This window comes from Gallinula chloropus (genome assembly GCF_964237585.1).
Source record: "Gallinula chloropus genome assembly, chromosome: 1".
NCBI classification, from domain to species: domain Eukaryota; kingdom Metazoa; phylum Chordata; class Aves; order Gruiformes; family Rallidae; genus Gallinula; species Gallinula chloropus.
This window is the reverse complement of record NC_140085.1, coordinates 121468039-121485761: the sequence shown is the minus strand read 5'-3', so window position 1 is coordinate 121485761 and position 17723 is coordinate 121468039. Positions and strand designations below refer to the sequence as shown.

The window sequence follows — 17723 nt, the reverse complement described above, 5'->3', positions numbered from 1 at the left end:
CTTATGAAAGGTCTATCTGGGAGCAGGAATGATGGGAGAGGATGGGAATGCCTGTTGCATCTGGAGACTCTTTACTATCTGCTCCCAAAAGGAATGGTTCCACAGCAACCTATGCCCATCGAACTGCTGACTTACACGTGTGCACCATTCCTACCTGTTGCTCATTTTGGCTGTGACAGTGCTCTAGTTGGGCCTAATTGCTTTTGCTAAATGGATAATTGGTTCATTAGAGCAGTTTTCTATGACTTTAGCACAGAGCAATAGCAAAGTGCAGTGCTGATGTGTGTCAGAATAACTGCAAGGGAGAGGATGAAACAGGATGGGACTCCAACTAGCAATCTAGCTTGGGATGCTATAGTTTAACTCAATGGAATTACTCCTCATCAAAAACACTTGTTATGGAATTGCAGTTTATTTGTGACCAAACCCCCTTTTTTATAGAATCGCAGCAAAAGAATTCTGAAAGACGGTTTTAAATTTATGAGGACATCAGGTGGAAATAGAGATACCTATAAAAGATTATTTCTAACTCACTTTTCCTGTCACCTGATTTGATACATTAAATTTTTATATGCCACAATAATTTTTATTGATGTCTACTCTGACAAGAATTTATACTTAAATAATGCTCTTTCTCCACAGTGCCTAATGTTTTTTGCAACACTGTGTAGTAATTACATGAAAAAGGTAAATCAAATCAACCTGCCAGAGTCCAAACAAAGAAGCTGAGTACTGGAGAGTTTTATTCTTGTGGATTATTTACTTTTATTTGTTTGTTTGGTTTTAAAATCTTTCTTATAATACCTCTGAGTACTGTTCCACCTTGTTTTATGTTCTATTTCAAGAAAGTATTCCTGTTAAATATCAAACCAGATTTATTACAGACATCAGGATAGGTATAATTTCCAGGCAATGACATATCAGTGTGTTGAGGAGTACAGTGTAAAAAGCCGATGCCTGTATTAGTAATTAGTCCAGTGAAATAGGAATGGATCAACAGGTAAAACAACTGGGTTAGTGAGGACCCCGCGTACATATTGAAGGCACTGCGGGAGTTTCTACTTCTGACCAGCCTTCACCTTGCTCTATGGACTGACTGTCCATCATCTGCTGGATTACACAGGCTGAGCTTCTGGTGTTTATCTGAAAGGAGTCTACTTTGCATGCTCTGAGACCCTTACATGATACAAGCCAAAGCATTGTACGGGAACAATCAGGAGATACACTTCAAAACCACACTCCTGATTTGATTTAAAGAACTAAAATAAATGCACCCAAAGCTACAGTAGCCATCAAAAGAATACACTGGGACATGCAACTATCTAGATTTCATCTTATACCTGAAGATGAGGTTGGTTTCAGCTCACTCTTTCCTGGAAATTAGGTTTATCCTTCACACTTACAGTAATTCAGCTTTTGCATGAGAAAATTCTGCAAAGCCCCCTGCATATAATCCTTGCGTTAGGGAAAGTCAAATTCACGATTTTCAACTGACAACAGCATATAGCAGATTTAAGCAAACACTTAATTTCTGAACTTATAAACTTTAACCACAGCATAAACAAAACAAATCCTATAAGTAGTTTCAGAAGACTGGACTGAACCAAGTTATTAAGCAATCACATCCTTGAATTTAGGGCAACTATTGCCTTGCCCACAAATCATGTGGTCGACACCCCAGAAGGAAAGGAAGCCATCCAGAGGGATCTTGACAGGCTGGAAAGATGGGCCCGGGGGAACCTAATGAGGTTCAACACTGCCAAGTGTAAGGTGTTACACTTGGGACGGAAGAATCCCAGACACAGATACAGACTGGGAGAATTGCTTCTTGAGAGTAGCCCTGCTGAGAAGGACTTGGGGATTGTGATGGATGAGAAACTTCACATGAGCCAGCAGTGTGCTCTTGCAGCTCACAAGGCCAATGGTAACCTGGGTTCCATCAGAAGAGGGGTGGCCAGCAGGGACAGGGAGGTGATTGTCCCTCTCTACTCTGCCCTCGTGAGGCCCCATCTGGAGTACTTTGTCCAGATCTGGGGCCCCCAATACAAGAAGGATGTGGAACTGTTGGAGAGGGTTCAGAGGAGGACCACAAGGATGATTAGAGGGCTGGAGCATCTGCCCTACAAAGAGAGGCTGTGAGGGAGCTGGACATGTTCAGCCTGGAGAAGAGAAGGCTGCGGGGGGACCTCATTGCAGCCTTCTAGTACCTGAAGGGAGCTTGTAAGCAGGAGGGGATTCGACTTTTTAAAAGAGCAGATAATGGCAGGACAAGGAGGAATGGACTAAAGCTAAAGGAGGGAAGGTTTAGATTAGATATTAGGGGGAAGTTTTTTACAGACAGAGTTGTGAGGTGCTGGAACAGGCTGCCCAGAGAGGTGGTGGATGCCCCGTCCGTGGAGGTGTTCAAGGCCAGGTTGGATGGGGCCCTGGGCAGCATTGTGTAGATCCAGGCCTGGAGGCTGGTGTCCCTGCCTGTGGCAGGGGGGTTGGAGCTCTATGATCCTTGGGGTCCCTTCCAACCCAGACCATTCTATGATTCTATGTTTGTGAAACAGACACAGTAGGAGGTCACATCTAACCCATATCCACTAGACTGTACAAGCTACTCATTCGTTATAAAATAACATTAAATAAACACTTGTTTTGCAATGGCTTCACACTCCTTTATCCTAACAAGACCTTGAGCAAAAGAGAAAGGAGGATACCAGCTCTACCTGCGAACATCCAAAAGGATTCAGCTTCTCCCAAAGAGACAGTGAAACTGCTCCATAATTAGATGACACCAAACTGCTGACCGTTTTCTGCACAGTAGTGGGGACCAATAACAGTAGCAACAGAAACTATTTTGCCAGACCAGCAGGTTAGAAATATTCATTAACAGGTATATGGTATTGTATGCAGTTCTATCACCTGCAGATTTTAGGAAAACTTACTGAACTCATTTTTTCTAAGAGGAAGAATATAAAAAATCCCAAACCAACCCCCCCACGCGTAGCATTTCCTTACCATGAAATGAGGTTGTGTTAAAATACGCTTTAGCTCCTTTGCATCATTGTTCTCTGGGTAACATGAAATTTCTTCCAATACCTGTGGAACAAGTAGGAGTTATGTCCATAGTAACTTTCTTTTAAATAAAGCCATTAATCAAACAAATGAAAACCCTCAGTGGTCAGTCAGAATATGTCCAAATGATTACACAAATAGATGCAGTAGATGTGAAAGGGCTTAGGAGAAAGTGACCCCCCCTCCCACTACAAGAGCATAAAATACCTCATTTCAATTTTGTTGAACTCAAATTCAAGAATTAAAAATTAATTGAAATACAATTCAATCTTCTTGAATTGAATCTCTATTGAGAGAGATTAAAGCAGAAATGTGAAGGAAACAGATGCTCTTTTTTCAGTTCACAGTATTCCTCCAAGAGCTAAATATATGGAGACAGAAATGGAACGCTAATTTACAGGTGGCACACATTCACATCACCAATTGCTACTTCCACCCATGGTCTCAAACTTATTAAAACAATCAGTTTAAAAGTGGAATTCAAAATACTCATAAAACCTTCTCTTCACAAATTAACTTGTTAAAGGTATCAAGTGTAGGTGGTCCATCTGCTACCCCACCTCCAAACTCCATATTTTATAAAATCTGAGCCATCTCACTGGGAGAAAGAGGAGGCAGGAGGCATTTGCCTGCAGTCTGATACTTTCACCTTTATTTTTAACATGCAACCAGCTGGACAACGAAGGCAGAGTATTTTGCTTCTGGAGGCACCTCCCAGGATTAACAGCCAAGAATTTTTGCAGATAGGACACTGAGGTGTCTATCAGTGCGAGTGCCATTATTATGCAGTGTTTTAGGCTTGCTCTCCATTCTATTTTAATAGCACTATAAATATTTTTCTATGACATTGCCCCCAACAATTGTACTAATTTTTAATTGATAATACATAATACTATGTATAACTAAATTTTTTAACTACTTGCAATAAACAAACAAAATACTATTTGCCAGGTATAAGAATTAAGAAAGTCTGTGTCTGTTTAACTTTCATCTTAATGGGTCACCTTCACCTTCTCACTGTGTTCTTAGAACTACCTATGAAAAACCTGTTTTTTCAATTAAACAAGCTGATACCTAGAAACGTGACTTTTATTGTGACTAATATATAAACTGAACATGAAAGATACTGCATTTACCCAACAGGAGCATTCCTTTCAAGGCTGCTATTGCTGCAACAAAGGTTAAACTGAGCAGTATATATATGTAATTTATGTAAACAATGGTAGAATTCCAGAAATAATTCAGATTAGGAGCCAGAACACATATTGGTATTTAAATGAATAAAATCAAGTTCTACTTTAAATACAATCAGACTTTAAAAGTAAAAAAAAATATAATTTAAAGCTATTACCTCTTTGGCTCTCTGTACAGCATCACTTGGAGGATTCCTGATTTGTGGTGAAGATTTTGTGTTTATTTTGTCATAAAGCTGAAATAACAAGAAAACAAACCACTGAAACCATATCCTACTTTATATAAAGTAATGATGAGTGCTAACAATAGCCTGCTTATGTTACTGTCATTAAGACGACTGTTAAACTGCAAGTCCCACGGATGTTTTGTATACAAATTCTAGCAGCTCAGGGTTTTGGCTTTTCATTTTTAAACATTTCCTGATTTGAACAGTGCCATAGATTCAGAGTTCATAGGATGACATGGGAAAGTTCAAGAGGTTAAGGGATTCGGCAAACCTCCCATGCTTTTTCCAGAGATTTACAGAAACTATATTTCTCTACTAGAAGCAATCCTATGAATCTTGAATAAATGACATAAATGATACATTCTGCTATAAAATCAAATTTATCTCCACGTCCCCCTTTTCTCAATAAATCAATCCTCAAACATTCCAAACAGTAATTTAAATTAACCTCAGAATATGTGAAAATACTCTTGAAGATAGAAAGCTGCAAAACCCTAAGTCTTTGGAGAAGAGAAAACCAAACTTTTCTAAGAAAAGGTGCTCACAAAAAAAAAGAGCAATCCTATTTTACTAGGATTGTCTATTGGACAGAAAAATGCTAATGTATTTAAATAGGAAATTGTAAACTTTTCAGATTAATTCTTTAACACTCCTCCCCACCCCCTTTTAAACCAGAATGCAAAACAGGAGAGAGCGCTATCTTCAGTTTCAAATTAGAGATAGATATTACAGGATCTCTTTCATACAAGCCTAAAAGATTGCATATGTTTTAAAGAAATAAATGCGTATTTAAGAATAATCAGGCACTATAATAAGTACTATTTTCATATGAAAAACTTCTGGCTTACATTTCAAACAATACAAAGATGGGCATGCCTGTAATTGTTTCCTATTTCCGTTAAACTACTTCTTTGGAAAATAAGACAGAAAAAAGATAAAGTAGCTATTTTTAGGCTATCAGGGAAATTTTTATCCAGTAAGGAGGGGTGTGTGAAACACTGCAATAATTGCCCAGGGAAGCTGGGGAGTCTCCTAACTTTGGAAATACTCAATATTCAACTGAAATTCACGAGTGTTTGTACGCAAACTTTCAAAATATGCCTTCAGCAAATCCTAACACCATAAAGGATAAGACCCCCACCCACGCCCCTGAGCCTTTAGGCTGCTCAGTAAGTAGTTCTTAGGAGCTTCTTCTGAGAAGCTTACGTATCCACTGTTTGATGGTCTGGGATGTTTGAAAAAGGGCATCTTGACAAGCTACACAGAAACACCCACTTCTCTTTCTCACAACAGCATTTGGTTTGAGATGTAAACCACATTAATCATAATTTTCCTTGCATCCCTTAACAATCCAATGCACATATTGAACATTTCGAGTCCATATACAAAAAGGGGAGACAATGTCACTTCCCCAAAACATTGCCTGCAGGACAGCTGTACCACTGTCTTGGGGAGAGAAAAGTAGGAAAGGCAAACTGAATGGGTTTCTTCCATATCTTCCACTTTAGTTGCATAGACAATTATTTGTTTTTACCTTTTCCTAAATAAGTAAGTAAAACCTACCCCCAATCCATTAACCCAAGTATCACATCTATACCTGTTAAGAAACTGCTTGAGCACCGCACACAGAGTGAAGCGCAGTAGGAGCTGGTGAAAACGCATGATACCCAACATGAATATTACTGAATGTATTTTCCTCAGTCACACACACATCTTGCTAAGGATTAATGAAATTACAGAAAAGTTAGCATGAAAATATTTTTATTAGCTCTTCCTAGCAACTGTTGAAAAGCTAAGTTGCTGAACTTGCTGATTTCACTCAAGTCGCTCTGTTTCTGTGATGCAAAGCAACCAGCAGTTTATAGAAACACTTTTTCTTGCCGCTATGGGAGAGGATAAGTTATCTTCTGAGACTAGTAAGGGGGCAAAAAGCAAAGCAGGAAGCAAAGTGCCTCTAAGAATGTTTAGAAAAAAAAACCAAGGCAGAATTCAGACTAAACAAGGGCGCATTTATTTTTCTGTAGTGCCTTCACGCTGAGGCATGGCAATTACATTTCATCTTCCAGCAGTGCTGTTTACTGAGATCTGCTTCCAAGGCACCAAACCACCAGGAGGGTCTCCAACAGTACTTAAAAGAAAACCCTTCATATTTGCATTAACACTTAAAGCCTTTATATTGTCCAAGCCATAGGGAATCCGCTGCTTACTCTCTTAGGAATTTTTAAAAATCAGAAACAGACATTTTGGAAACGGTGTTCTTGAATTCAAGTTAGTTCACAGACTTTTTAGCTTACACGGGGACCAGGCTACATGATTAAAATTGCTTCTCCTAGCCATGTATTCCATAAGCAACAGCTTAAGATTTAAATTTCAGTGCAAATAATTTATTTTGCACTTTGTTGCAACATGACATCTATATCAATAAAACTGGTGTTTCATAAATTATCCCAAAAGGACCCAATAGCAGTAGTACAAGATTTATATTTGTATTTGAAGCCAGAGTATTTCTGTATAGGAAAAACCAAATGACATAAAAGTGCAGCTTTTCATTTCCTGTACAGTATTTTGTAAACACACTGAAAATGTTCAGCTACTTGTCACTATCTCTGCTTTGAATTACTTTTAAAAGAGAAGCTGACCCTGGCTTTCATCATATGAACGTTTCTTTGTATTTTTATAGATGGCCCACAAATTATTAGGTTTTAATTGTCGTTTTTGAACACTGTCTTGACCTAATCTGGTTTTTAATCCCTTTTTAACAACAAAATAGCTGTATTTATTATTGACATTCCATGTTAGCAACAAAAAGATTTCCTGGTAGAGACAGTCCATACTGTTACCAAATTGTCTCAGTGTCTATTTTCACATCTTGTCTGGAAACCACCTTCAGGCCACATCGCTTCTCTCCGGTATAATGCATTAAAACTCTGAATTATTTTGTTGAGTAGTGGCACAAATTACAATACATAAGATAAATGTCATTATTAAATGCCGAACACAGTAGAACAAGACTGTTTTCAAATATAAAAATACAGACACAGCAATACCCTACAAACCATATGTCTTGTTCAGGTCTTTACTGGCTACAGATGACTAGAAGCTTTCTGCCAGAACACAGCAGAAGCTGGTAAGAGGGGCAAAGCTTATACGATGGATCAGATGCATCAGAACTGGTGATGCATGCTTACTTTCTTTGCAGTCTTTGAAGAAAAACCTGTTTTACCCTACTTTTCAAATATTTTGAACTTCAACAATAGCTACAGCAGAAGCAATTTAGAAGAAGGAATTTATAGCTCCACAATTTATCTCTGAAAGCTTGTGAATGTAGAGGTTTCATTCACAGGCATAAGCAAGAACATTTAGTTCCTTGGACACAGGAATCCAACACACCTGAGCTTTAAGAAAACTCTGAATGAAACCTGTTCACACGCATCAGACACAAGCAGACGTCAGCAGCAAATACAACCAGGCTTTACATACCCCTGTGGTTCAGAGCACATTACTATGTGCAGTTCACTGCACCAGTTTTATTGCAGAAAACCAGCCTGTTTACAGCACTTTTGGCTTTCAGCAGCCCTGTGACCCGAAGTCCGTCAGGGCCCACAGCAAAGGTGGTGTTGTGTGGAGCAGAATTAACTTGCTCATTCTTAACGTCCCTCAGCAGAATGCTTTTCTCTGCAATACCAACAAATATTCAGCAGGACAAAATCTCTATGTGCCCAAATGATGGGCTTTTGTTTTTTTGCGGGGACGCTGGGTTTAGAAGTAATAGCAAGTAACTTTGTCCTCCCTCCCCAGTAGTCCAGCATCCAACAATTTCACCCAGCAATAAGCAAACTGGTAACAATTAAAAATGCCAATTATAACCTCTGGAATTTCCAGACTTTTCTACACTTTGCATCTCAGTCTTATTCCTCAGGACCATTTCTTCTGCATTCACTACACTGAAACCCAAAGTTCAGTGCTTGCTCCAGAAAAATCTAACAATCTCAACTGACATGTTAACAAAACTTGACACAACAAACAGAAACTGACATTACCGCTAATTAACAGAACAGTACTGCTTCTGAAAAAGACAAACCATACTTCAAATTTTGTATGCTAGAGCAGAAATCCTATGAAAAGAATACCCACAATGTGTCAAGTAGTGTCCCTATAAGTTGACCAGCTTTCTTCACAGGAGCTGAGACCTTCTTTTCTGCCTGTACAAAAGAAACTCTTTTCTTCTGATATTTAAAAGCAGACAGCCCAACATCTAATCCACAATCAGGCAGGCAAGACATAAGAACAAACTCTTCTCTGCTGACAAGTTTTTCAGATGTGCAGATATTCCTTGTTAACTATTTCTCGTAAGAGGAGTCAGGCTACTGTCTAAGCACAACCCCCATTCAAAAGTCACACTGAAAAATTTCAATACGTGACAACAGGCAGAAATTCATCCTCACTGCCTGGTCTAATCTTGAATGTTATCAAGGTTAGATCACACAGCGAAATCAGAAATCTATCCAAAACGTGCAAGTTTCTATGATGCAACCTTTTGTTAAAACAAGAGCTACTGCTACAGCGCAACCCGCCGTGATCTTTCAAGAGAAACACGCATTTTGTGAGGCTTCAGATACTGGGTTGCCATCCTCAAATATTAAGTCCTCAGATTAAAACACCTAAAAATAATCATTAAAACATCTCCTCATGTTTTTGCTCTCTGAATATAACCATATGCAACACCTTAGAGGGCTGCTATTCAATACTTTCAGGTTTTTGTACCATCTCAAAATTGTCAGATGGAGGTGCTGCCCCTTCAGCAGCAACAGACGCTACCAGCTTGTTGCTGTTACCTTTCACAGCTCCCTATCCTGGAACTTCATTTGTCCTAGAAGTTTCATGTCCTGCAAGTCTGAAAGCAATCCATGATCGACCAAATGAAAGAATACTCACAAGCACTGGTATCAAAGCAGCAATAAAATTAAAGAGCCTTTAGATAACTGATAGACCATTTCATTCTTTCTTCTGCCAGTTCTGTTTCAGGTCTCCTTTTCTGTGCAAAACGTTACAATCTTCCCATGGGTGTCACTTTCCTTGGGATTCTGCACTCTCAAGGAAACACACGCCTGAAGATAACAGATCCTACTGGAAAGCACGCTGAGTAACAAGGTCACAGTCAGGAGGGGCTTTATCTTCAACTTTGTTTAAAGACAGCTTGTTCTTTTAAACTCTGTTTTTCACTGTTAAGAACTATGCCTGAAGCTCACAGTTACTGTTTTCACATCAGTAACCTCACACTGATTTCCCAGAGTAATTCTACAGCACATGTTACAGTCCTGTCTTGTATGAAAGTCTGAAGCTTATTTAAGACTCTATTTTGTGACCTCTGGAGCATTACAGGCTACAGCCCTCCACAGCTTCAAACTTCTGTGAGACACACTTACTGTAGAAGTACGGTCAACCTTTGCCTTCAAATTCCTTACACAGTGACATGCTGGGCAATTAAACAGCCAACAAAACTAACTCAGTAGAAGGTTTAGGAAGCAGATTATCAGCTAAAATAAAGATCCTCTGACATAATATTCACGGAACAAGACAATCTGAAGCAGTACGTTAATTCTTTCTGAACAGACAAGTGTTTGCGTCTGTCACGCCACAGAACTGACAGCTGCCATCACCACAGCTTGTTACTTCAGGCACTCAGACCTTCACTAACGCTGACAGAGGTTATGCTATTTTGAAATAATAAATTACTTTCTATATATTCACATTCATGCAACACATAAATGATCTTTGATGTAAAAAATATTATGCTAGCAAGGGGAGCCCTGACTTTCACTTTAATTTTGATTATTTATGTGATAGAACTGAAATACCCATACTCTTACTTTTTAGAGGAATTTAAACTGCAAAATACAGACCAATTGCAATTGGTTTTTAAAAGTCATCTGTATTGTTACATATCTGTAATGTTACTTGCAGAACAGAATTACACTTGCTGCTACCTGTGCCAGAAATGAACATAAACGTAGATTTTCTTACGACTTGACCTACAATACATAAGAAAAAGTGATGCCAGGTAAACTCTATGAAGCCTATGGGGTTTCAGTTTTTACTTCAAGCTGTTTCAGTTTTCTGGGACCATTCCACCTTTGTGTTTCTTAATTTATTTTATTTTAAATGAAGAACTTAACTTCTAGGGGGGGGAGAAGTGAGGAGAGGAAACGCAACCAAACTGGGCCAAACCATTTTCACTGTGTATTGCTGCAATTCCCACTGCAAGTAATTGTCTTCTAGAGGGTAAGAATAACCAATTTCCTTATATTGCATATACAAAGCTTGAAGTTCTGACCATGCAAAACTGACACACCAATGAAGCTAAATGCCAACTGGAAAATGTTTAAAAAATATTAGCAGGGTGCTAATGATTCAGGCAGAGAATACTATGGGCTTCTTAGTGGCTAATCTCCTACTACTGGAGGAGAAACATATTAACTGATCTACTTCAAGAACTACTAGAATAAAATTCCTTGGCCCTTCAGTGTGTTATAGATGACAACAAACATTGCCCGTCAGATGTGGTTTTACAGAATTGCCAGAACAGCATCTTTGTAAAGCACAAAAGATCAAAGTTCATTCTACTGGGGATGAATGACAATTAAAGGATGGAAGGTGTCAGATAAGATATCTGTTTTATTATGGAAACTTGAAATAATAAAAAATGATCCTTTCAAAGGGAAACATGTCCCCCCAACCACTATGAAGTGCAAAGGCAAAGGGGCGTGTATGCTTTGCCTTTGTAGTAATCCAAGGGCTAAAAAGGAACACAGAAGAAACCCTTCTCCTTGCTCTCACAGGGTCTGTATCAGTAGCAGTTTGGTTGTGGGACAGTTGGAAGGAAAGCACACAGCCCTTTGCCAGTGTTGGCAACAGGCAAAGATGCCAAGTGGCAGCTTATACATTACCACTCAATATTTTATCATCTGAATCTTGCACCAACATATTTTGTATGCTTGGAAACCCCAGGGGAACTAGAAAGTTAAAGGATAGAGCACTGACAAGGTTTCCCATTCTGTCACAGAGAAGAAACGAAAATGAATTCAAGCTCAAATTCTCACAGTAGCTCACAATCCCCTACCCAAACGGCAGGCACTCGTGAACGGCAGGGAAACCACACCAAGTTCAATCTGAAACTAAGACTTTACAAATCTGTGCGGCTCTCTGCACTAAATCCACCGTGCCTACGCACGCGGGTGTAAACAGTTTATAACTGTAGCGACTACGCTGCTTGTTTGGACCAGTAGCAATGTTAGCTTGTAACGCTGGAAGTGCACTTACTGCATGGCACACTGCTTTTTACAGGCTTCATACCGCATCAAATAGCTTCACAGTTTGGTCTAAAACAATCTTTAATCTAATTTTATTTTTAAAGCTGTTATAGTTAAAGGCTGATGAAGAGACACACTCATGCCTATACCGGTTCAGATCACGTGGTCAAGTGTCAAGACGTTCAGCAGTATCTGACTTGCACGTTCTATTTCTTTGCAAGGGGCAAACTTTTCAGTGTACATGAGTTACAAACAAATTTTATCTCTATTGTAGAACATATTCCTTGTAGCAGAAACTACCTTAGGCTATGCACTTACTCTGCAAATTTTCAAGATCTTCACACTTTAGAGGTAAAAGAGATGAGGAAGGACTATATTCTGACAAGATAAACTGCAGGGAGCCTGTGGGGCTTTGTTTTTACCTCTGTTCTTTTAAACTGTGCCTCTTGATTTCCTTCATATTTATCAAGGAAGTTTTTTTTTAATTGTGTCACAGAGTACTGATAATGAACAGTTATGCTACTCCCCAAAATCTCACAAGACATTATCTCCTTCTATTTAATTTCAGGTACCCCTAAATGTGTCATTCATCTATAACGAATCCAGACTCAAGTACCTGACAGCATTAAATTTCACTATAAATTCTAGCCTAGTAATTTGTCAGATATTGTAAGAAAAACTCATATTAACACTCATGATAAAAACTCTCTTGACTGCAGAAGCTTCAGATCTCAACAAGTGACTGCAGATGTTAAAAGATATGTAACACTGTATGTACACAGCTTGCCAAAGAGGAAGAGATTGCTATTTAGCAAAATCCTACATCATCATGTAGGTAAACATACCTTCTCTCAAAATGGAAACTGTGATAACGAAATCATGGGATTGAATAATCTGAATTAAACTGACACTTCACTTTAAAACCATGGTGACAAAACAAAAAGGATTTAGATTTAAGTAGACTGACTAAAACCTTTAAGGAGGTGGGAACTCTTCAATTTCTGCTGACCTGCATTGACTGCAGATACCCAGGGTACCCTTTAGTCCTCCACTACACACCGTAAGACATTTTCAGGACATCCTCGACTGCTTTTTCTTTCAGGAACTTTCTGTCACAAGTTTTTCCAACTGCTCTCAACTCCAAACCTGTATCATAAAGCAGATTTTTCCCTGTTCACATTGTAAACATTTTACCTTCTTCTGGAAAGATGAAAGAGATAAAACTAGGGTGAGATAAAGGTACTGTTTCGCACATAGCAGTACCAAGAAAACAGGCACTGCAGTTGGAAAATTCAGTGGTCCAAACAAAAAAAACCCCACTCTAATTCTGGAATGTACCAGAGGTACTGTTGTAGAAATCATGGTCTTAGACCATTATTTCAGAGGATACTTTAACACATTTGCAATTTCCAAGACGCAAAAATCACATTACTTCAACAATGTGGTTACTTCTTTTTTGCTTCATCAGATATCTAATCAAAGCTCATCTTAACAAAAACAATTGTTGGCAAGCAACCTATGACACCAAACAGCTGATCAGATAAAAGCAAGCATAAAAGATATTGAGGTGCTGCAGTGACTCCAAAGAAGAGCATCAAAGCTGGTGGAGGGTCTAGAGCTCAAGTCCTATGAGAAGCAGCTGAGGGAACTGGGGTTGTTCAGCCTGGAGAAAAGAGAGGCTGAGAGGAGGTTTTATTGCTCTCTACAGCTACCTGAAAGGAGGTTGTGGTCAGGTGGGTTTTGGTGTCTTACCCAAGTAACAAGTAACAGGACCAGAGGAAATTATCTCAAGTTGTGCCAGGGGAGGTTAGTGTTGGACATTAGGAAAATTTTTTTCTCTGAAAGGGTTATCAATTGCTGGAACAGGTTGCCCAGGGCGACTGTTGCATCACCATCCCTGGAGGTATTTAAAAGGCACGTGGCACTTAGGGACAGGTTTTAGTGGTTGGGCTGGGCATTGTTAAATTAGCGGTTGGGCTTGGCGACCTTAAAGGTCTTTTTCAATCTAAGTAATTCTGTGATTCCATAAGCACCAAAGGAAACTAATCCCTCAACAACAGAAGGGCTCTAAAGACTTATGTTAACATGGATGACACCTTGACAGACCCCGCAGAGTAACTTTTGCCCCCATCTATCCTCCCTCACACCACTGTGGACTAACATAGAGCAGGAACTATAGACTCAAGCCTAAACAGGCTTCATTCCCAATTCCTTCAGTTGAATTAAATCGTCAGGGTTAGATCACCAATCTTGAAGAAAGGGATGCTAATGACCACAAACCTCATTCCAGGGGGATAAAGAATCCATATAAGGCTAGTTGAATCCACAGTGACTACAGATGGTTGGCAAAGAACACAGCTTCTCACCTGCTTTGTCACATCTGAGGATATTTTGCACCAGAAGGTGCTAACGTTAGTTACAATCGTTCTTGTTTCTCCCTATCCATCTAAGCCTTTTTTAATGATACACCAAGAACAAAAATATACTGCAATGAGCCCATTCCTACAAAGAACAGTCAACATGTACGAACCAACTACTGGAATAACTGGAAGAAGGAGGCAGCAAGGCCTGACTGACTTCAAAGATAGCTTACTGTGCTGTTACTATAGTGCCTTTGGATAATGTAAACGAAGTGTAGACTGAAATATCATTCTGAAGAAAGCTCCCACCACTGAAAAAGTGGAAGAGTTATTCAGTATTTGTGGATTGTGTCCTAGGTGCTGTAGTTTTTCTTTATTTTTGTGATTTCTCAGAGTAAGTCCCAAACTCCTGGAGAAATAAATCTGAGAATCTGAATTCTTACAAGAAAAAAAATCCAACCCAACAGGTAGCCCTTACGGTTAAAAAGGAACTGAAACTAACTTGAACCACCCTCGATGTAAAAAGACATGAAGAAAATACAGAAAGTCAAATATAAACATGATCCCCCTTTGTTTCAAAAGAAAATCAGTGAAGTTAATGAAATGTTCTACAGGAACACAATTCCGGTTATCTTCAACAGATCAGGGCAAAGTAACATAAAAATACAATGTAATCAAGAGAATTTTTAATTCTACATACTAAAAAGGTATTTTATTTGTGTATTTTTATATATGGATTTATGCTTTTGGAGTAAGGTCTGTTGGTTTATACAGACACACACTTACAGAAGCACTCACAGTGACACACCACTGACTCAGGGAACAAGACAACAGGCCAAGAGGAATAGGCTAAATAGCACAATTCCAATTTGAAGTACACACTTTATTAAGATGAATTTCATTTGCAGATTCACCACATCAGTACTATGCTTATAAACACTCAGAAATGACAGAATATTAGTTAGAAAGAAAACAGTTAAGTGCCACAAAGCAACTAGGAAACTATCAGAGTGTCATGCAATCTGACCTGGAATTTTGAATTGTTGGGAAGTGGTGGATACAGAAATGCATCAAAACCGAATCTTAGTCAATATAAGTGTTATTTGTATTAGTCTTGTGTTTAAGAGACCTAGTCATATATCAGAGTTACATATTATAAAAACATGGAACAAACCCAGTTTCTGCTCAGGAGACCAAACACAAGACAACTTCCCTATATAAATTTCTAAGACAGAGAAACAGGAAGAACAAGAAAAGAATGAGATGATGCTGACTAGCACAGTGATCTACACATACCGTATCCTCTCAGATAAGGCCTTCCAGAGAATTTACCTTTTAGAGAAAAAGCAGACTGCGCTGGTGGTGACGGTCCAGCCCACCTGCTGAAGGAATTCTTCAGACAGTTCTCCCTAAGGCTACATCAGTGTTCCTCTATACTACTTAGGAAAAGAGTTTCCATGGCAGGGTGAGAGCCAGTCCCTCCCACTCCCCTGGGCTGAGCATGCTGCCTCTGCTGGGCTGGGATAAAAGCCAGATTTGGTTCTCCAAATAGCAAGGTGCCTTCCTGCCAACACTGTTTCTTCTTTTTTTTTCTAACAAATATTTTCCATTTGCTTATGCCTTACAAACATTCCAATTAAAGGATAATTAAAAATACAAAAACAAGGTATCTTAAAAATGAGGAAGGGTTATTTCGCATAAGCATGACACATTTTCAGGGAGTTTAGCAAGACATCTAGTACACACACAGTCTCATCTATTTTTGCAAAAGAAACCCACTCATGTCTTACTGAAACATGTTCCACTTATTAGTGTAAAATAATCAGTATTCAAGAGTGTGTGGACCAATGTTGATCGAAAAAAACTTGAAACACACTGTGCGATTCACAAAGAAAGCCATTCTTATTCAAATCAAAACATAGGAAACCCAGAGGATTCATGAAGATATTTAAGCTTTTCATACACAGCTGCTGGTATTATTTTCTCTTCTGTATCATATGATAGATATTCCACCAGTCTATTAATTATTTAAAAGAAAAGAGAGGAAGAAGGAAATGAAAACATTTTGAAAAAAGAAATCAAAATGTCTCTTGCTTTGCTTTCTTCCAAAGGCTATAATAGAACTGTTAATATGCTTTCCTCAAATCAGGGATATATGTATGAGAGAACTAGAGTATCACCCATGGCTGGACACTGGTGAATAACCAATACTTTCACAAAAGACATTCAAATCTACTCTGCCAATGTCCAACATTGAGAGGGCAAACAAAACAAACCAAAACAAATCCATCAGAAAGCTTTAGCCAAGCATGTAAGAGGCTAAACTGAGGTCCCAGCAACATTCTTCCTAGCAAAAGAGAAAATGTTTCCTTAAAAGTATGGACTTCAGGACCGTATCTGGATGACTGAGTTCAACAAAAGAAATACTAAGGGAACTCTGAAGTGTGCATGGGTGCATGTCCCTTTGAAACATTACCGTTAGCAGCAAGGGATAACAGACATAAAAGATCCTCTTGAAAAATCAGTATACCTTAAAATATCTGCACTAGGAACATAAATTAAACTTGAAAGAGAAGAAGTGGCTACACATACAGATGTGATATATACAGCTACTCCAAAATTTAACTGTACGTGTGCAATGCATTTTTAGCCATTAAAACCGTACGTGTACAATGCGTTATGTCAGCAAAAGGTAAGATAAACGCTCTTCAAAGTTTAAATAAAACTTTAAAAATAAACTTTCCTTCACCTTCTATCTCAGACACACTGGCAGAAATAACAGCACTTACCTTAATGATTCCATCTATGAAAATAAAGTAACAAACTTCTTAAACTAACAGCCAAAAGATACCAGCCTATATCTGACTCAGGACAGAGGCAGACAAAGCCAGTAGCATTAGAGAGGCCCCAGTCACACAAAAGCTGATATTGTTCTCCTGCTGAGTGAAAATCTCACTTGTAAATCCCACCGACATCTGCATTCAGAATCACCCACAGAAAGCATCCCTGGAGAGGTGACCAAACTACTTGACTCAACAGAAGAAAGATTTCTCTTGTCTCCTTTAATGTAGGCAGCTGCATAAGACAGCAGCTTCTGATTTTAGTTTTCAGCAAACCTTGCTTCCTTTGATGCACTGATAGAGAAGAAACACAATGTGTAAAAATCTCATTAGGCACAGCCTTGAAGCCCAGCATACTTTCCAAAACAATCATTAAATTAAAATCTTTTGTTGTGATAGAGGAAATAGCCAAATGCCAATGTCTCCAAAATTAGTAGCCTCTTCACATTCATTTCCAACTTCTTTATCAGTATGGCTGACACAAGACAGCAATGCCTCCCAGGATCTCCTTCATGAAAGTCAATTAAAAAAAATGTATCAAATAATTTGATAAAGCTTGTAAATGTCAGTGGCAATAAAAAGCTTCTTCACCACCTAAATTTAGCTCTGTCTTTTCCATGAAGTTATTTATACCCTATACTTTACTTAATTTTATTATATTCTTTATTATCTTAACTGTATACCAGAATGAAATGATCTATAAAGCTTTATATAGGTGTAAACCCAGACT

The 17723-nt window shown here is 38.7% G+C and overlaps 1 protein-coding gene across 3 annotated transcripts in view; it reads right to left on the bottom strand.

Annotated features, from left to right (window-relative positions):
* Nucleotides 1-17723, bottom strand: part of CASK (calcium/calmodulin dependent serine protein kinase) — a gene marked incomplete at its 5' end in the record, with an annotated part of 219985 nt that overhangs the window by 40817 nt on the left and 161445 nt on the right. For all 3 annotated transcript variants that reach the window (XM_084262855.1, XM_084262856.1, XM_084262854.1), the window contains 2 exons: nucleotides 3007-3087; nucleotides 4415-4492. In XM_084262855.1, coding sequence (XP_084118981.1) covers nucleotides 3007-3087; nucleotides 4415-4492 — 159 coding nt within the window. The remainder of the gene's footprint in view (nucleotides 1-3006; nucleotides 3088-4414; nucleotides 4493-17723) is intronic.